The sequence below is a fragment of the Pan troglodytes genome, chromosome 1, assembly GCF_028858775.2.
Source record: "Pan troglodytes isolate AG18354 chromosome 1, NHGRI_mPanTro3-v2.0_pri, whole genome shotgun sequence".
Lineage (NCBI taxonomy): Eukaryota > Metazoa > Chordata > Mammalia > Primates > Hominidae > Pan > Pan troglodytes.
In genome coordinates this window covers 139,071,882-139,089,813 of record NC_072398.2, presented here as the reverse complement: position 1 = coordinate 139,089,813, position 17,932 = coordinate 139,071,882, and the positions used below count along the sequence as shown (strand labels likewise).

The following is a 17,932-nucleotide window of genomic DNA, read 5'->3' as shown; positions in this document are numbered from 1 at the left end:
CCACCAAGCTCAGCCTAAACATTTTTAAAGAGGGAGAAATAATGCATCAAAAATGGGTTTGCTTTCATGAGATTAGAATTCTTGAAAGAAGTTTTTCCTTCCAAGGCAATTTTACCTAAATTTACTTTTCTCACATTAAGATCACAGTTAAAGATGACCCTAAACCAAATTAGGAGTTTAGCCACGTTTACCTTCACAGCTCCCACCGCTAGTTCCTTAAACTCTCTTTTCCTCCTGATCAAAAATTATTTCAGGAAGAACATCTGAAAACCTCACTCACATTAAGGGATAAATGACTATAGAGATGAATTAAAATAAAAATAATGCTTTAAGTTAAATTATCTAATGGTAGAATGTGAAGCATCAATGACATGATTTTTTTTTTTTTTTTTTTTTTTTTTTTTTTTTTTTTTAGAGACAGTCTTGTTCTATTGCCCAGGCTAAGTAGTGCAGTGCTGCGATGTGATCATAACTTACTGCAGCCTCGAACTCCTGGCTTCAAGCAATCCTCCCACCTCAACCTCCCAGTGTTGGAATTACAGGCATGAGCTGCCATGCCCAGCCATGTTTTGTTTTTTAAGGGAGTATTTACTCATTCTTTAATCATTTCACATAGCCGCCTAAGCTACCTTAAGTTTTTTTATTTTTATATATATATTTCTTGAGACGGAGTCTTGCTCTGCTACCCAGGCTGAAGTGCAGTAGCACGATCTCGGCTCATTGCAACCTCTGCAGTGAAATGATATAGTTAAGTGATTCTCCTGCCCCAGCCTCCCAAGTAGCTGGGACCACAGGCATGCACCACCACACCTGGCTAATTTTGGTATTTTTAGTAGAACCGGGGTTTCGCCATATTGGCCAGTCTGGTCTCGAACTCCTGACCTCAGGTGATCTGCCCGACTCGGCCTTCAAATGTGCTGGGATTACAGGCATGAGCCACCAAACCCAGCCTAACTTAAGTTGTTTTAAGATAAAACATGAACCAGAAATCATTCTGTCACCCATTTCCAACCAGAGAGTAGCCTAGTTGTTACTTTATCAGGTGATAAAGAGGCCTGGTAGAAATCTGGCAGGGCTTTGAAGGGAGTCTGGTGCTAGACTACCTGGGTGGTTTTTTGATTTTTTTTTTTTAACATGTGGATATTTTAGGTATACAACATGATGTTTTGACATACATAGTGAAATGATATAGTCAAGCACATATCATCATCACACAGTTACTGTTTTCCCTCTCACCACACCTAGTTACTTTTTTGTGGTATGAACACCTAAAATCTACTCGCTTAGCAAATTTCTAGTATACAACAAATATTATTACCTATAGTTCTCATGCTGTACATTAGATCTCTATACTTACTCATCCTACATAAATGCAACTTTGTACCCTTTGACCTACATCTCCCCCAACCACCTTTCTGTTTATGTACTTTTTAAAAGATCCTACATATGAGAGTATGCAGTATTTGTCTTTTTTCTTTTTTTTTTTTTTTTTTTTGAGACAGAGTCTGGCTCTGTCGCCCAGGCTGGAGTGCATGGCAATCTCCGCTCACTGCAAGCTCCGCCTCCCAGGTTCACACCATTCTCCTGCCTCAGCTTCCTGAGTAGCTGGGACTACAGGTGCCCACCACCATGCCTGGCTAATTTTTTTTGTATTTTTAGGAGAGACGGGGTTTCACCGTGTTAGTCAGGATGGTCTCGATCTCCTGACCTCATGATCCGCCCACCTTGGCCTCCTAAAGTGCTGCAATTACAGGCGTCAGGCAGTATTTGTCTTTCTGTGCCTGGCTAATTTTACTTAACGTCCTCCAGCTTCATCCATGTTGTCACAAATGGCAGGATCTTCTCTTTTAAGAATGAATAATATTCCATTGTATATATACAACATTATCCATTAATCTATCCTAGGGACAGTTAGGTTGTTTCCATATCTTAGCTATTGTGAATAATGGTGCAACAAACATGAAAGTGCAGATATCTCTATGAGGTGCTAATTTCATTTCCTTTGGGTGTATACCTGAAGAGGGTTTGCTGGGTCATGTCATAGTTCTATTTTTAAGTTTTTGAGGAACCTCCATACTGTTTTCCATAATGGCTGCACCAATTTACATTCCTATCAAAAGTATATGTAAATTGACTAAATTTGCCAGTCAAAATATAAATACTGCCTGGGTTATAATACACCATTATTATGGTGTAACACACCATATATTATAGTGTGATATATGACATTGTGTGACCTTGGCCAAGTTTACCTATTCTTTGTACGCCTCAGCTTCCTCATCTGTAAATAGGTCTGAAGACAGTACCTAGCTAAATGGTTGTTGTAAGGATTAACTGAGTTAAAACACACAGTGCAAATAGAGTAGCGTTTATCACATAATAAGGATTCAAATATAAGCTACTATTATGTTATCTTTGACACCCCTCGTTTCTACAGGAATAATTAAGAGTCAATTATCCATCCAAGCATTTGGGAATTAATTTTAAAAAATCAATTATCCAGTTATATTTTTCAGAATTAAGATGTCTGAATATTTGAGAGGGGGCATTATCTGAAGAAATGGTTACCTCTTGGCCAATCTTATGGTACAAATACAAAGTCCATATATTCCCCTCCCCGCCTCCTTTTTTTTTTTTTTTTTTTTTTTTTTGTTTGGTAGAGACAGGGTCTCCTTATGTTGCCCAGGCTGGTCTTTAATTCCTGGGCTCAAGTGATCCTCCCGCCTTGGCTTCCCAAAGTGCTGGGATTACAGGTGTGAGCCACTGCAACCTGGCCAATGTATTTTCCAAGCAATTACTATTCTTCACCTTGTGTGTAGAGTTTGTGAATGAAACAGATTTTTTTTGTTTTTGAGACAGGGTCTTGCTGTGCTGTTCAGGCTGGAGTGCAGTGGTGCAATCATAGCTCACTGCAGCCTCGACCTCTCGGGCTCAAGCCATCATTCCGCCTCTGCTTCCCAAGTAGATGGGACTTGCCCGGCTCGAAGCGGAACTACTGAGTTTTCTTCTTTTGGAGGCAGTAATCAAATAAAAAATACCAAAACCTTAAATGATAATCAGTTTGCTACTTTATTTGGGACAAAAGAGAATTCTATATTTCATCCATCCATCACTTCACTGCTCAAAGACTTTGCCCCTTACCTATTTCTCCCTTCTTGGTCATAAATGTTAGGGCTTTATATGCAAAGCCCTGTGCTTTCTCCGATCAAGTCCAAAAGCTTGTATGAGCCACTCCTTGGATAAGAAGGGGATGGGGCCTTCTAGATGCTGTAAGTATCTCTTATATTGAACTCAGAATTGTTCTGACTGGCAGTTTATGAAGTTCTTCCCCTACTCCTCCCATCGCCAATTTTTCTTGCCCCAAACATTTATACCTCAGGGTTAAGAAGCCAGGTAAGTGAGGGGGTGTGACTCGCCCAGTCTTTCATTGGAAAAAAGTGTAGACCTGTCAGGAAGACACAGCATAGAAAGGCTGCATGTGCTGATTTGAACTCGAGCCCCAGTAAAACATTGAAATGAATGAACACCAACCGGAAGGGAAAGAAGAGGGGAGGGGATAAGGAGCCTGAGGATTGGTTTGCCCCGCGGGATGGTCCGCGCCTGAGCCATGGGAGGCGGGGTGCCCGCCGGCAGAAGTAAACAGAGCGAGTACGCCTGCGCACGCTCTTCCTGGGTCAAGAGCCGGCTCGGTTCTGGGCTTCTGAGGCTCCCCACCGCGGTCCGGCTTCTCTGGGAGACTGTCTACAAACCGACGAGAGGCGTCAACCTTTCACCCTAGGGGGCGGATTTGGGTAGGAGCCGAGCGTTCGGTCGGAAACGCCCCCTTCTTCCTCCTGGGCGGGGCAAGTGAGGCCAAGTACTGGGCCTCCAGGGCGTCGTACCTCTGTGAGACATGGCTCGCTGTGGGGAAGGCAGTGCGGCCCCCATGGTACTTCTGGGGTCCGCTGGAGTTTGCAGTAAGGGGTTGCAAAGGAAGGGGCCGTGTGAGCGGCGCCGGCTGAAGGCGACGGTGTCGGAGCAGCTCAGCCAGGATTTGCTCAGGTAGGAGGAGGCGGGAACTCTGGCTGCTTCAGTTACTAACTAAATCGCCCACCTCCGCCCCGAAGCTGAGGCTTTTTTCGGCTCTGCCTCCCCCTCCCTCAGCACTTGGTTCTCCTCGCCTCAGGCGACTGCGGGTCGTTAGCCAGTCTCCCCACTATTCCGAAAAGTGGCTTCGCTCGCCCTGAATAAACAATCCCGAGCACCTTGACACCATGTACCAGATTCAAAAGGAAAACAAAAAAAGCTTAGTCGTGTGCAGCACTAGTTTGCTAGAAATATCTCAACACAGGCACGCTTAGTTGTTTCAAATCACTAAGGTCGGGTGGATCCAGGTCCTGAAACTTACACAATTTTTAAAATAAGCTTATACTATTTTAAGAAAAATAATAAAATTAGGAAAACGATTATTTGAAATGAGGAAAGAACAATACTATAGTCTGGGAGGTCTCTTCTGAGGTCTCTTTAAACAATTTACCAGAAATGCTTCCTGATTGCGACCTGGATTCCTCTCTCCACCCAGAGCTCTCTGTAGCTCCCAGCAACTCTCAGCTCCTGTGAGGACAAAAGCAAATGGAGGGTCGTCCTGACATTTAACCTTTGTAAGCCTCATGGATATCCATCTCGGGTTATTGGGAATCCAGCTAAGGTAATTTCAGCTTACAAAGAAATTGAAGCTTAGAAATATGACCTAGCTAATTTACATTTCCAGCAAGACATTGATTCTTAAACTTGAGTGGGCATCACTGAAATTTTCCATTTCTAACAAGGCCCCAGGTGATGCTAATGCTGCTGGCTAGGGTGACTATGAGAACCACTGAGGTAAACATAATTACTAATAATTAAAAGTTGTGCAGCATTCTACTTTTTTTTTTTTTTTTTTGAGACGGAGTCTCACTCTGTCGCCCAGGCTGGAGTGCGGTGGCGCCATCTTGGCTCACTGCAACCTCCACCTCCCGAGTAGCAGGGATTACAGGCACGCGCCACCACGCCCGGCTAATTTTTGTATTTTTAGTAGAGACGGGATTTCATCATGTTGGCCAGGCTAGTCACGAACTCGTGACCACAAGTGATCCGCCCGCCTCGGCCTCCTAAAATGCTGGGATTACAGGCGTGAGCCACTGCGCCCAGCCAGGATTCTACATTTTGAAGTGCTTTCTGTCAAAAACTCACCCATACTTAAGGCTCCGATAGCTATAAACAGAATTTATCAAAGTAAAAAAAAAAAATCCCTTTAATTTGGGACTATCTACTGGGGAAGCTACTTTGTCTCTACCAGGGAGGGACTGATGAAAAAGATGGAAAAAATAATACTGAAGTTGTTAACGTTTCTAGGGTAACACATCTAATTTATATGAAGAAAATGAGGTTAAAGTATTGCTAGTGAACAATTTATCCTTATCTTAGTTACAACTGAGGGTAGGACTACAGAACTCTCAAATTCTTATTATAAACAAAGAAAAATAGATGTAGCAAGTTTTTTTAAAAAACAAAACAAAACAAAATGCTCACCCAACCACCTTAAATGCTATACTAAATTAATTTTCTCCAAGCATAGCAATGTCATTTATTTATTCTACAAATACTAATGAAGTATCTAGCACCGACCACATACCTAGCCCGGTACTAGGTCTTAAGTAATAAAGGTTAATAAAACATTGCTTTGTTGTTTGTCCTTACACTCTAGTGAGAGAGGAAATGGCTAAATAAAAGTGATAGTTGTGGTGGGGTGAGTTGGGAAGACTTTATAGGGTGACATTTGAGTGAGCTCTTAGGGATTGGTTAAGAATTGATTAGGTAAAGATTGGGAAGGGAGAGGTAGAGGATATCTAAACAAGGGGAATAACTTTTATGGAAGCACAGAAATTTGAAAGAGCTCGATTGATTTTGAGAAAGCAAGTCGTATTAGACTCTGCCAAATAGGAAGGAACAGAGACACTCCTAGGTTACCTGACGTGACAAGATATGTAGAGAAGTGAGGAAAAGTTGGAGACAGTTTTAGCTGTCAAAAAGCCAGCTCCAATGTAGAACTGGAAAGTTGTTTGGGATATGATAACAGTCATACAATAAGACCACATTGACAAATGGACTGTTTTTCAGGGCAGTGGTAAAAAAAAAAAACTAATACTTATTGCCATCCTACTATTTGCTATACACTGGGCTTACATGAAATGTTTTACTTACTTCTCTCATGAATCCTGTGAGGTAAGTCTTGTTATTCTCATTTAACACAAGAGGAAACTGAATGTTAAAAAAGAAACGATGGTGGCGCCTATAGTCCCAGCTACTTGGGAGGCTGAGGCAGGAGAATTGTTTGAACCGGGGAGGTGGAGATTGCAGTGAGCTGAGATCAAGCCACTGCCCTCCAGTCTGGGCATCAGAGCAAGACTCTGTCTCAAAAAAAAAAAAAAAAAAAAAAAAAAAAAAAGTGATGGAGTCAGAATAAGAACCTTGGCAATCTGGCTCCAGAGATTTTCAAATGACTTGCCCAGGGTCACATAACCAGAGTATGAACCCAAGCAGTCTGCCTGCTCTACAGTAAACTGATCTTCCAGTTAACTTTGTACCTTCATCTCCTCTTTTCTCCTTACCTATCTCTTTTTCTTCCATAGATTTGCTTAAGAATGCTCTTCAGTGCCATCAGTTGGTTCATGTTTATTATAGAACATCTTTGCTCAAGTTCTCCTGCTTGATTACTGCATTGGCCAGTGGCTAACCTTGGTTTAGCCCATTGTCCATTCAGATGTGATTAGGATGTAGGGGCATGTGGTACAAACCAGGGCCACATATAAGTAATAAATAAATTTGGTAGCTTTATTCGGAAGGAGATTGCATGGCAGGCAATCAAAGTTACAGTAGGTAAGGGTGAATGGGTAGACTAAGACTGGATCACAGGGGCTTTCTTTCTCCAGTGAAATGTTTGTGATGTATCTAGACGGAGTGGAGAACCATCAGTGCTTTTAAAATAGGGAATTAACACATTTTGAATCTGGAATTTAAGGAAAGGAAAATTGGAAACAAGGAGACCAGCTGGGAGATTTTATAGTCCAGGGATACATAATGGCAGTGGAAATGGAACAATTGATAGGCTTGGTGACTGATGACATGCTGGGGAACAGGGAAAAGGAAGCATTGAAAATGGCCCCAAATCTTAGGACATTTGAAAGGGAAACATGTAGGCTACTACCATACCACTCTAAACAAGCCTGATCTTGCCTGAAAGGGAGGTGTATAATGAATGTCCAGCAAGCTATATCCAGGAAACAACTGGAAATATGTCTGGAGTAGAGGAGGGGAGTTTGACTAGCAGATTGGTAGTATCACTAGCACCTAGTTATCCAAATATGAGAAAGAGCCAAGTTATTCCTTCCCTGCCAATTTTACCAACTCGTGCCAATTTTATTACGTAAATATATTTTAATTTTATCCCATCTTTATCACCATTGATCCTCTCCTGGCTTCATTCATCTGTGCGGTAGTTTTCTCATCTTCATTCTCATTTTCATCTAACTCCTCTTCTACACAAATTTATATATTTTGAAAAATAAATTTGCCATTGTTTCAAACCATTTGCAGGGCAAACACACCTGATAGCAATAATGTAGGCATACACTTAAAATGACCCTGTATGGTGGATGTACCTGCGTGTGTTGCGAGCTAGGGAATCTGGGAGTCGCCATCCCAGAGATTCGTTCCTTGTCTGTGAGGAACATCTGAGCTCCTGGGCCCATACTGTGGAACACAGGCTGTAAAGGGGATTGAAGCCCTGGGTTAGGGTTGTATGAAGGTTGCCAGGTGGAGGACATTAAAGGAAGGGGGTTAAGTGAAAATGCTGTATAAACTTCCATGCTGTTTGCAAGGGTTTGCAGTTTTCCTGCTCAGTCCACCACCACTGGACTGTAGGTAAGGTGGATATCTTGTCCAGCCTGCCACCACTGGACTCTCTCCCCTGTATGTAAGCCCCTAATAAAAGCCCATATCTTGTTTGCTGGCTCTGGGTCTCTTCAGCCTCTGGAGCCTGGTACCTTCCCTACTGAGGTTAATAGAGGTTCAGCACACACAATTTTATGACTCCTCTTTCACTGTAGGGTACAGTTAAGCTCTTTGCCTCTTATTCATCTTTATCTCTGCAGCTTCATCTGCCACTTCGCACCCTCTCAGTACTCTGTGCTGACCAACGTATAGTTGCACACTCACACATGTCTTTGTAAGGAACATGGAGCCAGGCACTTACTTACCTTGCGTTAGTTCCCTAACCAGCTCTTACTCAGTCTTTAAAATCCCATTGGGTTTTCATGCCCTCTATGAGGTCTCCTCTTTTGTCTGTCCCTGAACAAAATTTACTTATGCTATTAAATATATCACACACTTTAATTTTCAGACCTGGCTTCCCTACTATACTATAAACTCCCTGAGGATAGGTATTATGTTTTAGTCATCTTTATGTTCCCAGTGCTTAGTACATAGTATGTGCTCAATAAATGTTTAGTGCCAACTGGGTTTTATCAGCAGTGTAAATTGCTTTAGATAAGTTATGCTATGGTTTGAATGTTTGTCCTCTCAAAACTCATGTTGAATTTTACAGGCCTGGCTGGGCACAGTGGCTTATGCCTGTAATCCTAGCACTTTGGGAGGCCAAGGCGAGCAGATCACTTGAGGTCAGGAGTTTGAGACCAGCCTGGCCAACATAGTGAAACCCCATCTCTACTAAAAATACAAAAACTAGCCTGGCATGGTGGTGCGCACCTGTACTCCCAGCTACTCAGGAGGCTGAGGCAGGAGAATCGCTTGAACCTAGGAGGTAGAGGTGCACACCTGTACTCCCAGCTACTCAGGAGGCCGAGGCAGGAGAATCGCTTGAACCTAGGAGGTAGAGGTGCACACCTGTACTCCCAGCTACTCAGGAGGCTGAGGCAGGAGAATTGCTTGAACCCAGGAGGTAGAGGTTGCAGTGAGCCAAGATCACGCCACTGCACTCCAGCCTGGGTAACAGAGTGAGACTCTGTCTAAATAATAATAATTTACAGGCTAGACAGGTGGCTTATTCCTGTAATCCCAGCACTTTGGAAGGCTGAGGGGGATGGATTGCTTGAGCTCAGTGTTGGGGTGATCAGACCCAACACCAGGCCTTTGGGGCTACGAAGTTCGGCAGAGTCAAAGGAATGAAACGACATAAAGTGGGACCAGGGGGCCAATGCTAGTATGGAGGCTGTGAGGGCCCTGAGCTCTGGAAGCCCACGCTGTTTATTGGTGATCAAACAAAGAAGCAGGTAGTGAGGATGTGGGGGTTGAAAGAAAGTGGTGTATCAAGCACATGATCTACAGCTGTGATGGTTTAGCATTTTCTTTGAAGCATATGGAACATGTTCTGCTACTTGAGATAGTGGGAAACATGTTCTTCTGGTTTAAGATACAATTGATCTATGAGCCTGGGAGTGCTAGAAGCAAGGAGCCAGAGACCACAAGGGGTTTTATGCCCTGAGTCCCGGATTCCATCCAAGCCACGAGGGGTTTAATGCCCTGGGCTTAGATTGTGGTGCGGCAGGGCAGCCTTCCACCCTTTGGCACAGAGCTTGGTGTTCCAAAGGCCACAAGGGGTTTTAGACCCTGGACCGCAGACATGTTCCAAAATCTTTTACGTTATGTCAGACGTGCAAGCCCTGCCTCAGTGTTTTTCCCGACACTCAGCTTTTCCCCAACACTCAGGAGTTTGAGACCAGCCAGGGGAACATGGCAAAATCCTGTCTCTACAAAAGATACAAAAATTATCTGGGTGTGGTGATGCCTGCCTGTGGTCCCAGCTACTTGGGAGGCTGAGGTGGGAGGATCCCTTGAGCTCGGGAGGTGCTGGTTGCAGTGAGCTGAGATGGTACCACTGCACTCCAGCCTGGGCAACAGGGCAAGACTCTGTCTCAAAAAAAAAAAAAAGGAAATTTAATTGCCATTGTAGCAGTATTAAGAGGTGTGACCCTTAAGAAATGATTAAGCCAAGAGGGCTCCACCCTCATGGGTGCGAGTGGTAGTGTTATAAAAGGATGAGTTTGGCTCCTTCTTGCTCCCTTTTATCCTCTATCCTTCTACATGTGATGACTTAGCAAGAAGGCCCTTGCAGATGCCAGCACCTTGATGTTGGACTTCCCTGCCTATGGAACTGTGAACCAATAAATGTCTGTTCATTATAAATTACCTATCCTGTTATAGCAGCACAAATGGACTAAGATAGGTGAATACAGTAGTGGGCAAAGATATGAGATGGAAAGAAGCTGGGCCTTGACATCATTGAGACTGCTCCAGTCTGTCCTTCCTCTGGACTTTACTATTTGATGGGCCAATAAACTCCTTAATGTTTAAGCCAGTCTAAGTCAGATTTTCAGATTTGTAACATAACAAAATATACTTGAAACTGATAAAAGTGGTTCTATCAAATAAAAAGCACTATATTTTCACATTAACAATTTTATACACACTTTTTTTTTCCATTTAGCAAGTACTCATGAGCATCTGTTAGCAACAAGGTGGGTTCCCTCCTGATGGTTGTATGGCTACCAGCTGCAGTGCTTCCTTATTCACTTGAGGGGTGGGATGGGGGGAAGGAGGGTGGGAGAAAAGAATAAATTGAGTGTTTGTAGAGTTTCTATTTCAATTAAAGTTTGAGAATCCAACACATTTTTGTGTAACTTTAAAAATTACTTATGAAAATAATTTATTGAAAATACTGACCAAACTAAGATGCATCTATTTGGCCATTATTTTCAAGGTTCTGAAAGCTTTTGTGCTCTGAAGCATTTGTTTTGTCTAGGGTAAAATAGGATCATTTAATAAGCAGATACTGAACTCTTGCTGTATACTGAAGATACAGTTTTTGCCCGTGGGGAGTTCATTGTCTAGTGGGGAGAAAGACATGTAAAAATAATAATGATGCAATGACAGAAATGCTATAATAAAGGTATGTACTGAATGTGATGGGATTAGAGGAAGGAGCCATTAACTTGGTCCTGAGGGAGTATGAATGTCATTGGCTGCTTTCCAAGCTTTCACTGTAATGTGTATCTTTATCTGTTACTTGTACCTCCTGTAGTGTACTGGTATTATTGCCAGTTTTATATATCCTGTAATACAGAAGTCCTCTGAGAATGCATACCTTGCTGATGATATTGCTATAGTGATATGAAGTTTTATTTAATATTTAGAGAGTAAAATAGTTACTGCAAAGAGGCAAAAGATTATATTATGACATTTTCTATTATGTTGATTTCTATTCTTCTATCACTCACGTATACATGTAATCAGTGGGCTTTACAAGAACTATATCTGTACATTAGCAAACGGATTTGAAAGGATCACGAATCCATCATTTTAATGATAGATTAGAGCATAATTCTATTTGTGGGAGTGGGAGACTGGAAAAGAGAGTAAATGTCACATTTTTGACAGCCACACCTGGATTTCAGACTTGTTAATTAACATTAGCCAGAACTAAGTACCAGTTTCTAACCTGAATTTTCTACTGATATGTGTGGTTTGTTGCTGTCATTAACTATTAACTTTTTTTTTTGCTTCAATTTAAGTAACATTTTTAAAAAATTGATTATTTAAAATAATTAATGATCATGTCAACTTTGCATTTTAAAAATAAATCTAAAGAAGATAGTACATCTAAAGGAAAATCAGCATAAGTAGCAGAAAATATTTTTTTATTATCAGAAGGAATTCATAAGAAAATATTTTGAAACAGTAGTCTTACTCTTTTAGTGAAATTGTCTTTGTTTTCACTATGAATTTTAGAAAATTAGGCTTTAAGCCAATGTTAAACAATGTTTTTTGGAATGAACTGAGAACAAACTCATTTTTGTATTAACTTTATGTTGCCTCTGTATTTTTTAGCTTATGTGTTATTTTAAACCTACTTTGTAAAAATATGTATACGTTTTTTAGCATCACTAATTAAACTATGATTCCTTTTTATTCCTTATAGGCTTCTAAGGGAAGAATTCCATACAGATGTTACCTTCTCTGTGGGTTGTACTTTGTTCAAAGCACACAAAGCAGTCCTTTTAGCAAGAGTTCCTGACTTCTATTTTCATACTATTGGACAGACATCAAATAGTTTAACAAATCAGGAGCCTATTGCTGTGGAGAATGTTGAAGCTTTAGAATTTAGAACGTTTTTACAGTAAGTGCTTTCTTTATCCATGTAAGTCTAATATGTAATTGCTTATTTTTAACATGTATGTTTTTATTTAATATATTTTCATATGTATTTTGTAACCTGATAAGAAAAATCCATTCACTTAAATTCCAAATTATCTTAGTAATTAGTGTTGACAGAGGCTAAGTGTTAATATTAGTACCTGTAGTACTAATATTAGCTTAGTACTGGTAGTACAATATTAGCTTAGTACTGGTAGAGGCTAAGCATTAACCTAAGACTGATCCTGAGAAAAGGGAAATGGTGTGCTCTCCAGTAATTTAAATGAATTATTCTATTCCAGGGTTTCTCAGTAGTGGCACTACTGGCATTTCAGGTTGTATAATTATTTGTTGTGGGGACAATGCTGTGCATTTTAGGATGTTTAGTTGTGACCGAAATGTCTCCAGACATTGCCAGATGTCCTCTGGAGGTCCTAATTGCCCCCTCTTGAGAACCGTTGCTACATACTCACTCTGTATTGTTGGTATGTGAAACTTTAAAGTATGTATATTTATAAAAATATAACGTCATAACTGTTTTTATTCTCATGGCTTATGTCTTAGTCCATTTGGGCTGCTATAACAAAATACCTTAGACTGGGTAATTGGTGAACCATAGAAGTGTATTGATCACAGTTCGGGAGCCTGGGAAGTCCAAGATCAAGGTGCCAGCAGATTCAGTGCCTGGTGAGGGTTAGTTCCTTGAAGATAGCGTCTTCTCTGTGCCCTCACATGGCAAAAGAGATAAACAAACTTTCTTGGGTCTTTTTTATAAGAGCACTAATCTCATTCATGAGGATGGAGCCCTCATGACCTAATCATCTCTCAAATGTCCCACCTCTTCATACCACCACATTGGGGATTAAGTTTCATCATATGAATTTTGGGGATGGGGGGACACAAACATTCAGACCATAGTAACTTGTATTTGGTCAAATTGTTTTTTGAGAACAGAACATCAATTTGACTTTTTAGTAATTTTGGGGACTCATGTTTGAACTCAGAATTGTCATCAACTAAATAATGGGAGAAACTAGTTTAAATTAATCTTCATTCTGTACTTTATTTCTTTCTGTTGTTGCATATTATTTCATTGTATGGCTATTCCATATTTTGTTAATCCATTCGTTGCCATTTAAATTGTTTCTATTAATACTTTTTGGCTATGATGAATAATGCTGCTATAATACGTATATACAAATTTTTCTGTGAACCTGTGTTATTTTTCTTGAGTATATACCTAGGAGTGGAATTGCTGGATTATATATATGGTAACTATGTTTAACCTTATGAGGAACTGCTGAACTGTTTTCCAAACTGGTTATAATATTTTACATTCCCACTAGCAATGTACGAGGGCTTCAGTTTCTCCACATCCTTGGCACGTTTGTTGTTATCTTCTGTTTTTTTTTATTATTACCCTCCTTGTGGATGTGAACTGGTATCTCATTATAGTTTTCATTTGTATTTCCCTGATGACTAACGATGTTGAGCATATTGTTGTGTGCTTATTTGCCATTTTTATATCTTTGGAGAACTATCTACATCCTTTGCCCATTTTGAAATTGGGCTGTCTTTATATTATTGACTTCTAAGTGTTCTTTATATATTCTGTAATATTAGACTCTTATCACAAATATGATTTATAAATATTTTCTCCCATTCTCTGGGTTGTCTTTTCACTTTTACGATGGTATCGTTTATGACACAAAAGTTTTAAATTCTTATGTAGTCAGGCCAGGTGCGATGGCTCACACCTGTGATCCCAGCACTTTAGGAGGCCGAGGTGGGCAGATCACCTGAGATCAGGAGTTTGAGACCAGCCTGGCCAATGTGGTGCAACCCTGTCTCCATTAAAAATACGAAAAAATTAGCCGGGCATGGTGGCGCATGCCTGTAATCCCAGCTACCTGGGAAGCTGAGGCAGGAGAATCACCTGAACCCAGAAGGTGGAGGTTGCAGTGAGCTGAGATTGTGCCACTGCACTCCAGCCTGGATGACGGAGCAAGACTCCATCTCAAAAAAAAATTTTTTTATTATGTAGTCTAGCTTATGTAATTTTTCTTTTGTCACTGTGCTTTTGGTGTGATGGCTAAGAAACCATTGGCCTAATCTAGGGTCTTGAAGATTTACTCATTAATATGGTTTGGATTTGTGTCTCCACCCAAATCTCTTGTCAAATTGTGATCCCCAGTGTTGGAGGAGGGGCCTAGTGGGAGGTGATTGGATCATGGGGGTGGATTTCCCCCTGGCTGTTCTCATGATAGTGAGTTCTCAGGAGATCTGGTTGTTTACAAGTGTGTAGCACCTCCTCCTTGTTCTCTAGAGCTCTTCCTCCTTCTCCGGCCATGTAAGACATGCTGCTTTCTTCTTCGCCTTCTGCCTTGATTGTTAAGTTTCATGAGGCCTCCCCAGCTATGCTTCCATGCCTTCCTGTACAGCCTGGGGAACTGGGAGTCAATTAAACCTCTTTTCATTATAAATTACGCTGTCTCAGGTAGTTCTTGATGGCAGTGTGAGAACGGACTAATACACTTGTGTGTGTGTGTGTATGTGTATGTGTGTGTGTATGTATATATTTTTTTGAGACAGGGTTTTGCTGTGTTTCGTAGGCTGGTCTCTCTCTTTTTTTTTTATTTTTAGACGGAGTCTCGCTCTGTCGCCCAGGGTGGAGTGCAGTGGCGCAATCTCGGCTCACTGCAGGCTCCGCCTCCCGGTCGCCATTCTCCTGCCTCAGCCTCCTAGGCTGGTCTCTTAACTCCTGGGCTCAAGTGAGTCTCCCGAGTAGCAGAGATTACAGGCATGTGCCACTATGCCCAGGTTACTCCTATGTTTTTTTCTAAGAATTTAATGTTTTTATATTTTTAACTCTTACATTTATAGGTCTTTGATCCATTTTGAGTTAATTGCCATGTATCGCGTAAGGAAGGGATCTAGCTTCATTCTTTTGTATGCAGATATGCAGTTGTCACAGCACCAATTTTTCCTCCTCCTCTCCCTTCTTTTCCTCGGATTGTCTGGACACTCTTACTGAAAATCAGTTGCCCATTGCTGTGGACTGCAATTGTCTCCACCCAAAATTTATATGTTGAAGCCTTAACCCTCAGTGTGATAGTAGGTGGAGACTGGGCCTTCAGGAGTTAGGTTGAAATGAGTTCATGAGGGTGGGGTCTTCATAAGGATTAGTGCCTGTATAAGAAGACTTAGGGCGGGTACAGTGACTCATACCTGTAGTCCCAGCACTTTGGGGGGCTGAGGCAGGTGGATCGCTTGAGTCCAGGGGTTTGAGACCAGTCTGGGCAACATGGCAAAACCCAGTCTTTACCAAAAATACAAAAAATTAGCTGGATGTGGTGGTGTGCAGCTAATAGTCCTGGCTACTCAGAAGGCTGAGGTAGGAGGATCACTTGAGCCCAGAGGCAGAGTAGTGAGCTGAGATCATGCCACAGCACCAGCGTGGGCCTCAGAGTGAGGCTATCTCCCAAAAAAAAAAAAAAAGAAAAGAAGAGGCACCAGAGAGCTTGTGTGCATACTTAGTCTATCCCTGCCATCCAAGGACACAGTGAGGCAATGGTGTCTGGAAGCCAGGAAGCCCTCACCAGAACCCAACATACTGGCACTTCATCTTGGTCTTCTAGCCTCCGAAAACTGAGAAATACATTTCTGTTGTTTAAGCTACTCAGTCTATGGTATTTCGTTATGGCAGTGTAAGTTAATTCACCCATAAATGTGAGGGTTTATTTCTGGTTTCTCAGTTCTATACCACCGGTTTGTATGTCTGACCTTAATGCCGGTGCCACTTATCTGTTTTGACTTTCATGAGAAGTCAGTTGGATTTTCGGGTTTTTATGTCCTTATGTATCTTTTATATGTCTAAGAAACTTCTGGGATATCTGTCCTTATATCCCAGAAATTTTTTGGATGCCAGTCTTTTAGTTATTTGCTAACATGGTTTTTGCCTATAATCAAAATGACATTTACATTAGTATAGAAAATTATCTTTGGATAATTATATTTTAAGTGTATTTATGTGATTGGCTTATTCATTTTGTGCTTTAGCAGTTTCTTTAATGACTATTTTCTTTATTATTTCTGTTTCATGTGTGAAGCTCCTATGGAGAGCATAAATGGAAAATTGCCTAATCTTGGCTACCCGTGTTCATTAAAAGAACTTAATATACTATAATTTAAGCAGATACCTTAAGTACAACTTAGAAAATCACTATCATTTTTCAGTACAGGTTATAGGCTCATCATTGAGTTTGAAATACCAATTTTTTTTTTTTTTTTTTTGAGACGGGAGTCTTGCTCTCATTGCCTAGGTTGGAGTGCAATGGCATGATTTCGGCTCACTGCAACCTTCACCTCCCAGGTTCAAGCAATTCTCCAGCCTCAGCCTCTTGAGTAGCTGGGATTACAGGCATGTGTCACCATGCCCGGCTAATTTTGTATTTTTAGTAGAGACAGGGTTTCTCCATGTTGGTCAGGTTGGTCTCGAACTCCCGACCTCAGGTGATCTGCACACCTTGGCCTCCCAGAGTGCTAGGGTTACAGGTGTGAGCCACTGCACCCAGCCGAAATACCAATTTTAAAGTGTATGCTTTTTTCTCCTAGTAGGTGATAGAGAGTTGTTATAAGAACAAGCTTTGTGGTGAAGCCAGTTCTACCACTTCTGTATGAACTTAGACTAATCACTTACCATTAGTTTCCTCATCTGAAGAATGGGCACATTAATAATACTTATAGTGGTGTTGTGAGGGTTAAATGTGATGGTTATAAAGCACTTAGCACAGTGGCCTGGGCATGTGGTAAGCACTGAATGAGATTGTTTTATAGGTAGTGACTTCAGATATGGCTCAAATGATTGTCATTGGAAAGTTGAGCTTGCTTTATTATCTCATGATTATTGTGTTATTCATAATAGTAGGTGCTATGAAATTATACATTTCTTCAGCTGTTGAATGTATGTTTAAAAGAAGATCCTTGGCATGGATCAAATTTTTATACATTAGAGAAAGGGAGACATTACATCAATGATACCCTTTATTTGTTATCATTAAAAGTGATTGGAAAAGATTGAATTAGACCCAGTATGGGAGAGTGGAAGAAGCACTGGACTTGGCAGTAAGACAGATCTGCCTTCTTGCTGTGCATTATCTTGTTTTATTTTTTTTCAGCCTCAGTCTTCTCATTTCAAAGAAAGTAGTTGGAGTAGCTGGCTTTGTGCTTCATAGCACTTCACAGTGCTCTATTTCAAGCACTTAATCATATTCTGTTTTGTATTAGGTTAGTCATGTCTGTGATTATGTAAGCTCCTTGAGATTAGATTGTCTCATTGATGTGCACATCTCCATTGGTGCCTCATGTAGTGTCTTGCATATAGAAAGCACTTGTGACGTACCCTTTTTTTGCTTTCAAAGCAGATTGTTTTGACATTTGTCTGTATGAAAAGAAGGCAAAAGGAAGGGAGTACAATGGAAAATGTTGACATGAAAATTTCTTCTAGTGAAAATTCCCATAAAATAATTTCTTGAATTTTTGCTTTGTGAAATTCAGTCCTTGTAAGTCTCTTCAGTTCACATCCTTTCTTTTTAAGTAATGGATAAAGATTTTGAAATAGTCTTTTATGTTACTACTTATTGTAGCCCTTTGGTGTGTACTTTGTGCACTTGAGTTAGAGTGTGAAATACAGCCTTTGAAAAGT

The 17,932-nt window shown here is 40.9% G+C and overlaps 1 protein-coding gene across 8 annotated transcripts in view; it reads left to right on the top strand.

The window, feature by feature from the left end:
* The first annotated feature begins 3,631 nt into the window (after positions 1–3,631).
* The window catches only part of BTBD8 (BTB domain containing 8), a 103,463-nt gene continuing 89,162 nt past the window's right edge, over positions 3,632–17,932 (top strand). For 2 of the 8 annotated variants that reach the window (XM_016922387.3, XM_009425322.4), the window contains exons 1-2: positions 3,657–4,041; positions 12,014–12,211. In XM_016922387.3, coding sequence (XP_016777876.2) covers positions 3,893–4,041; positions 12,014–12,211 — 347 coding nt within the window. In that variant the 5' untranslated portion in view covers positions 3,657–3,892. Of the gene's footprint in view, positions 4,042–12,013; positions 12,212–17,932 lie in introns of all 8 variants that reach the window. The other 6 variants (XM_016922386.3, XM_054667737.2, XM_063816785.1 and 3 more) reach the window with 6 other exon arrangements.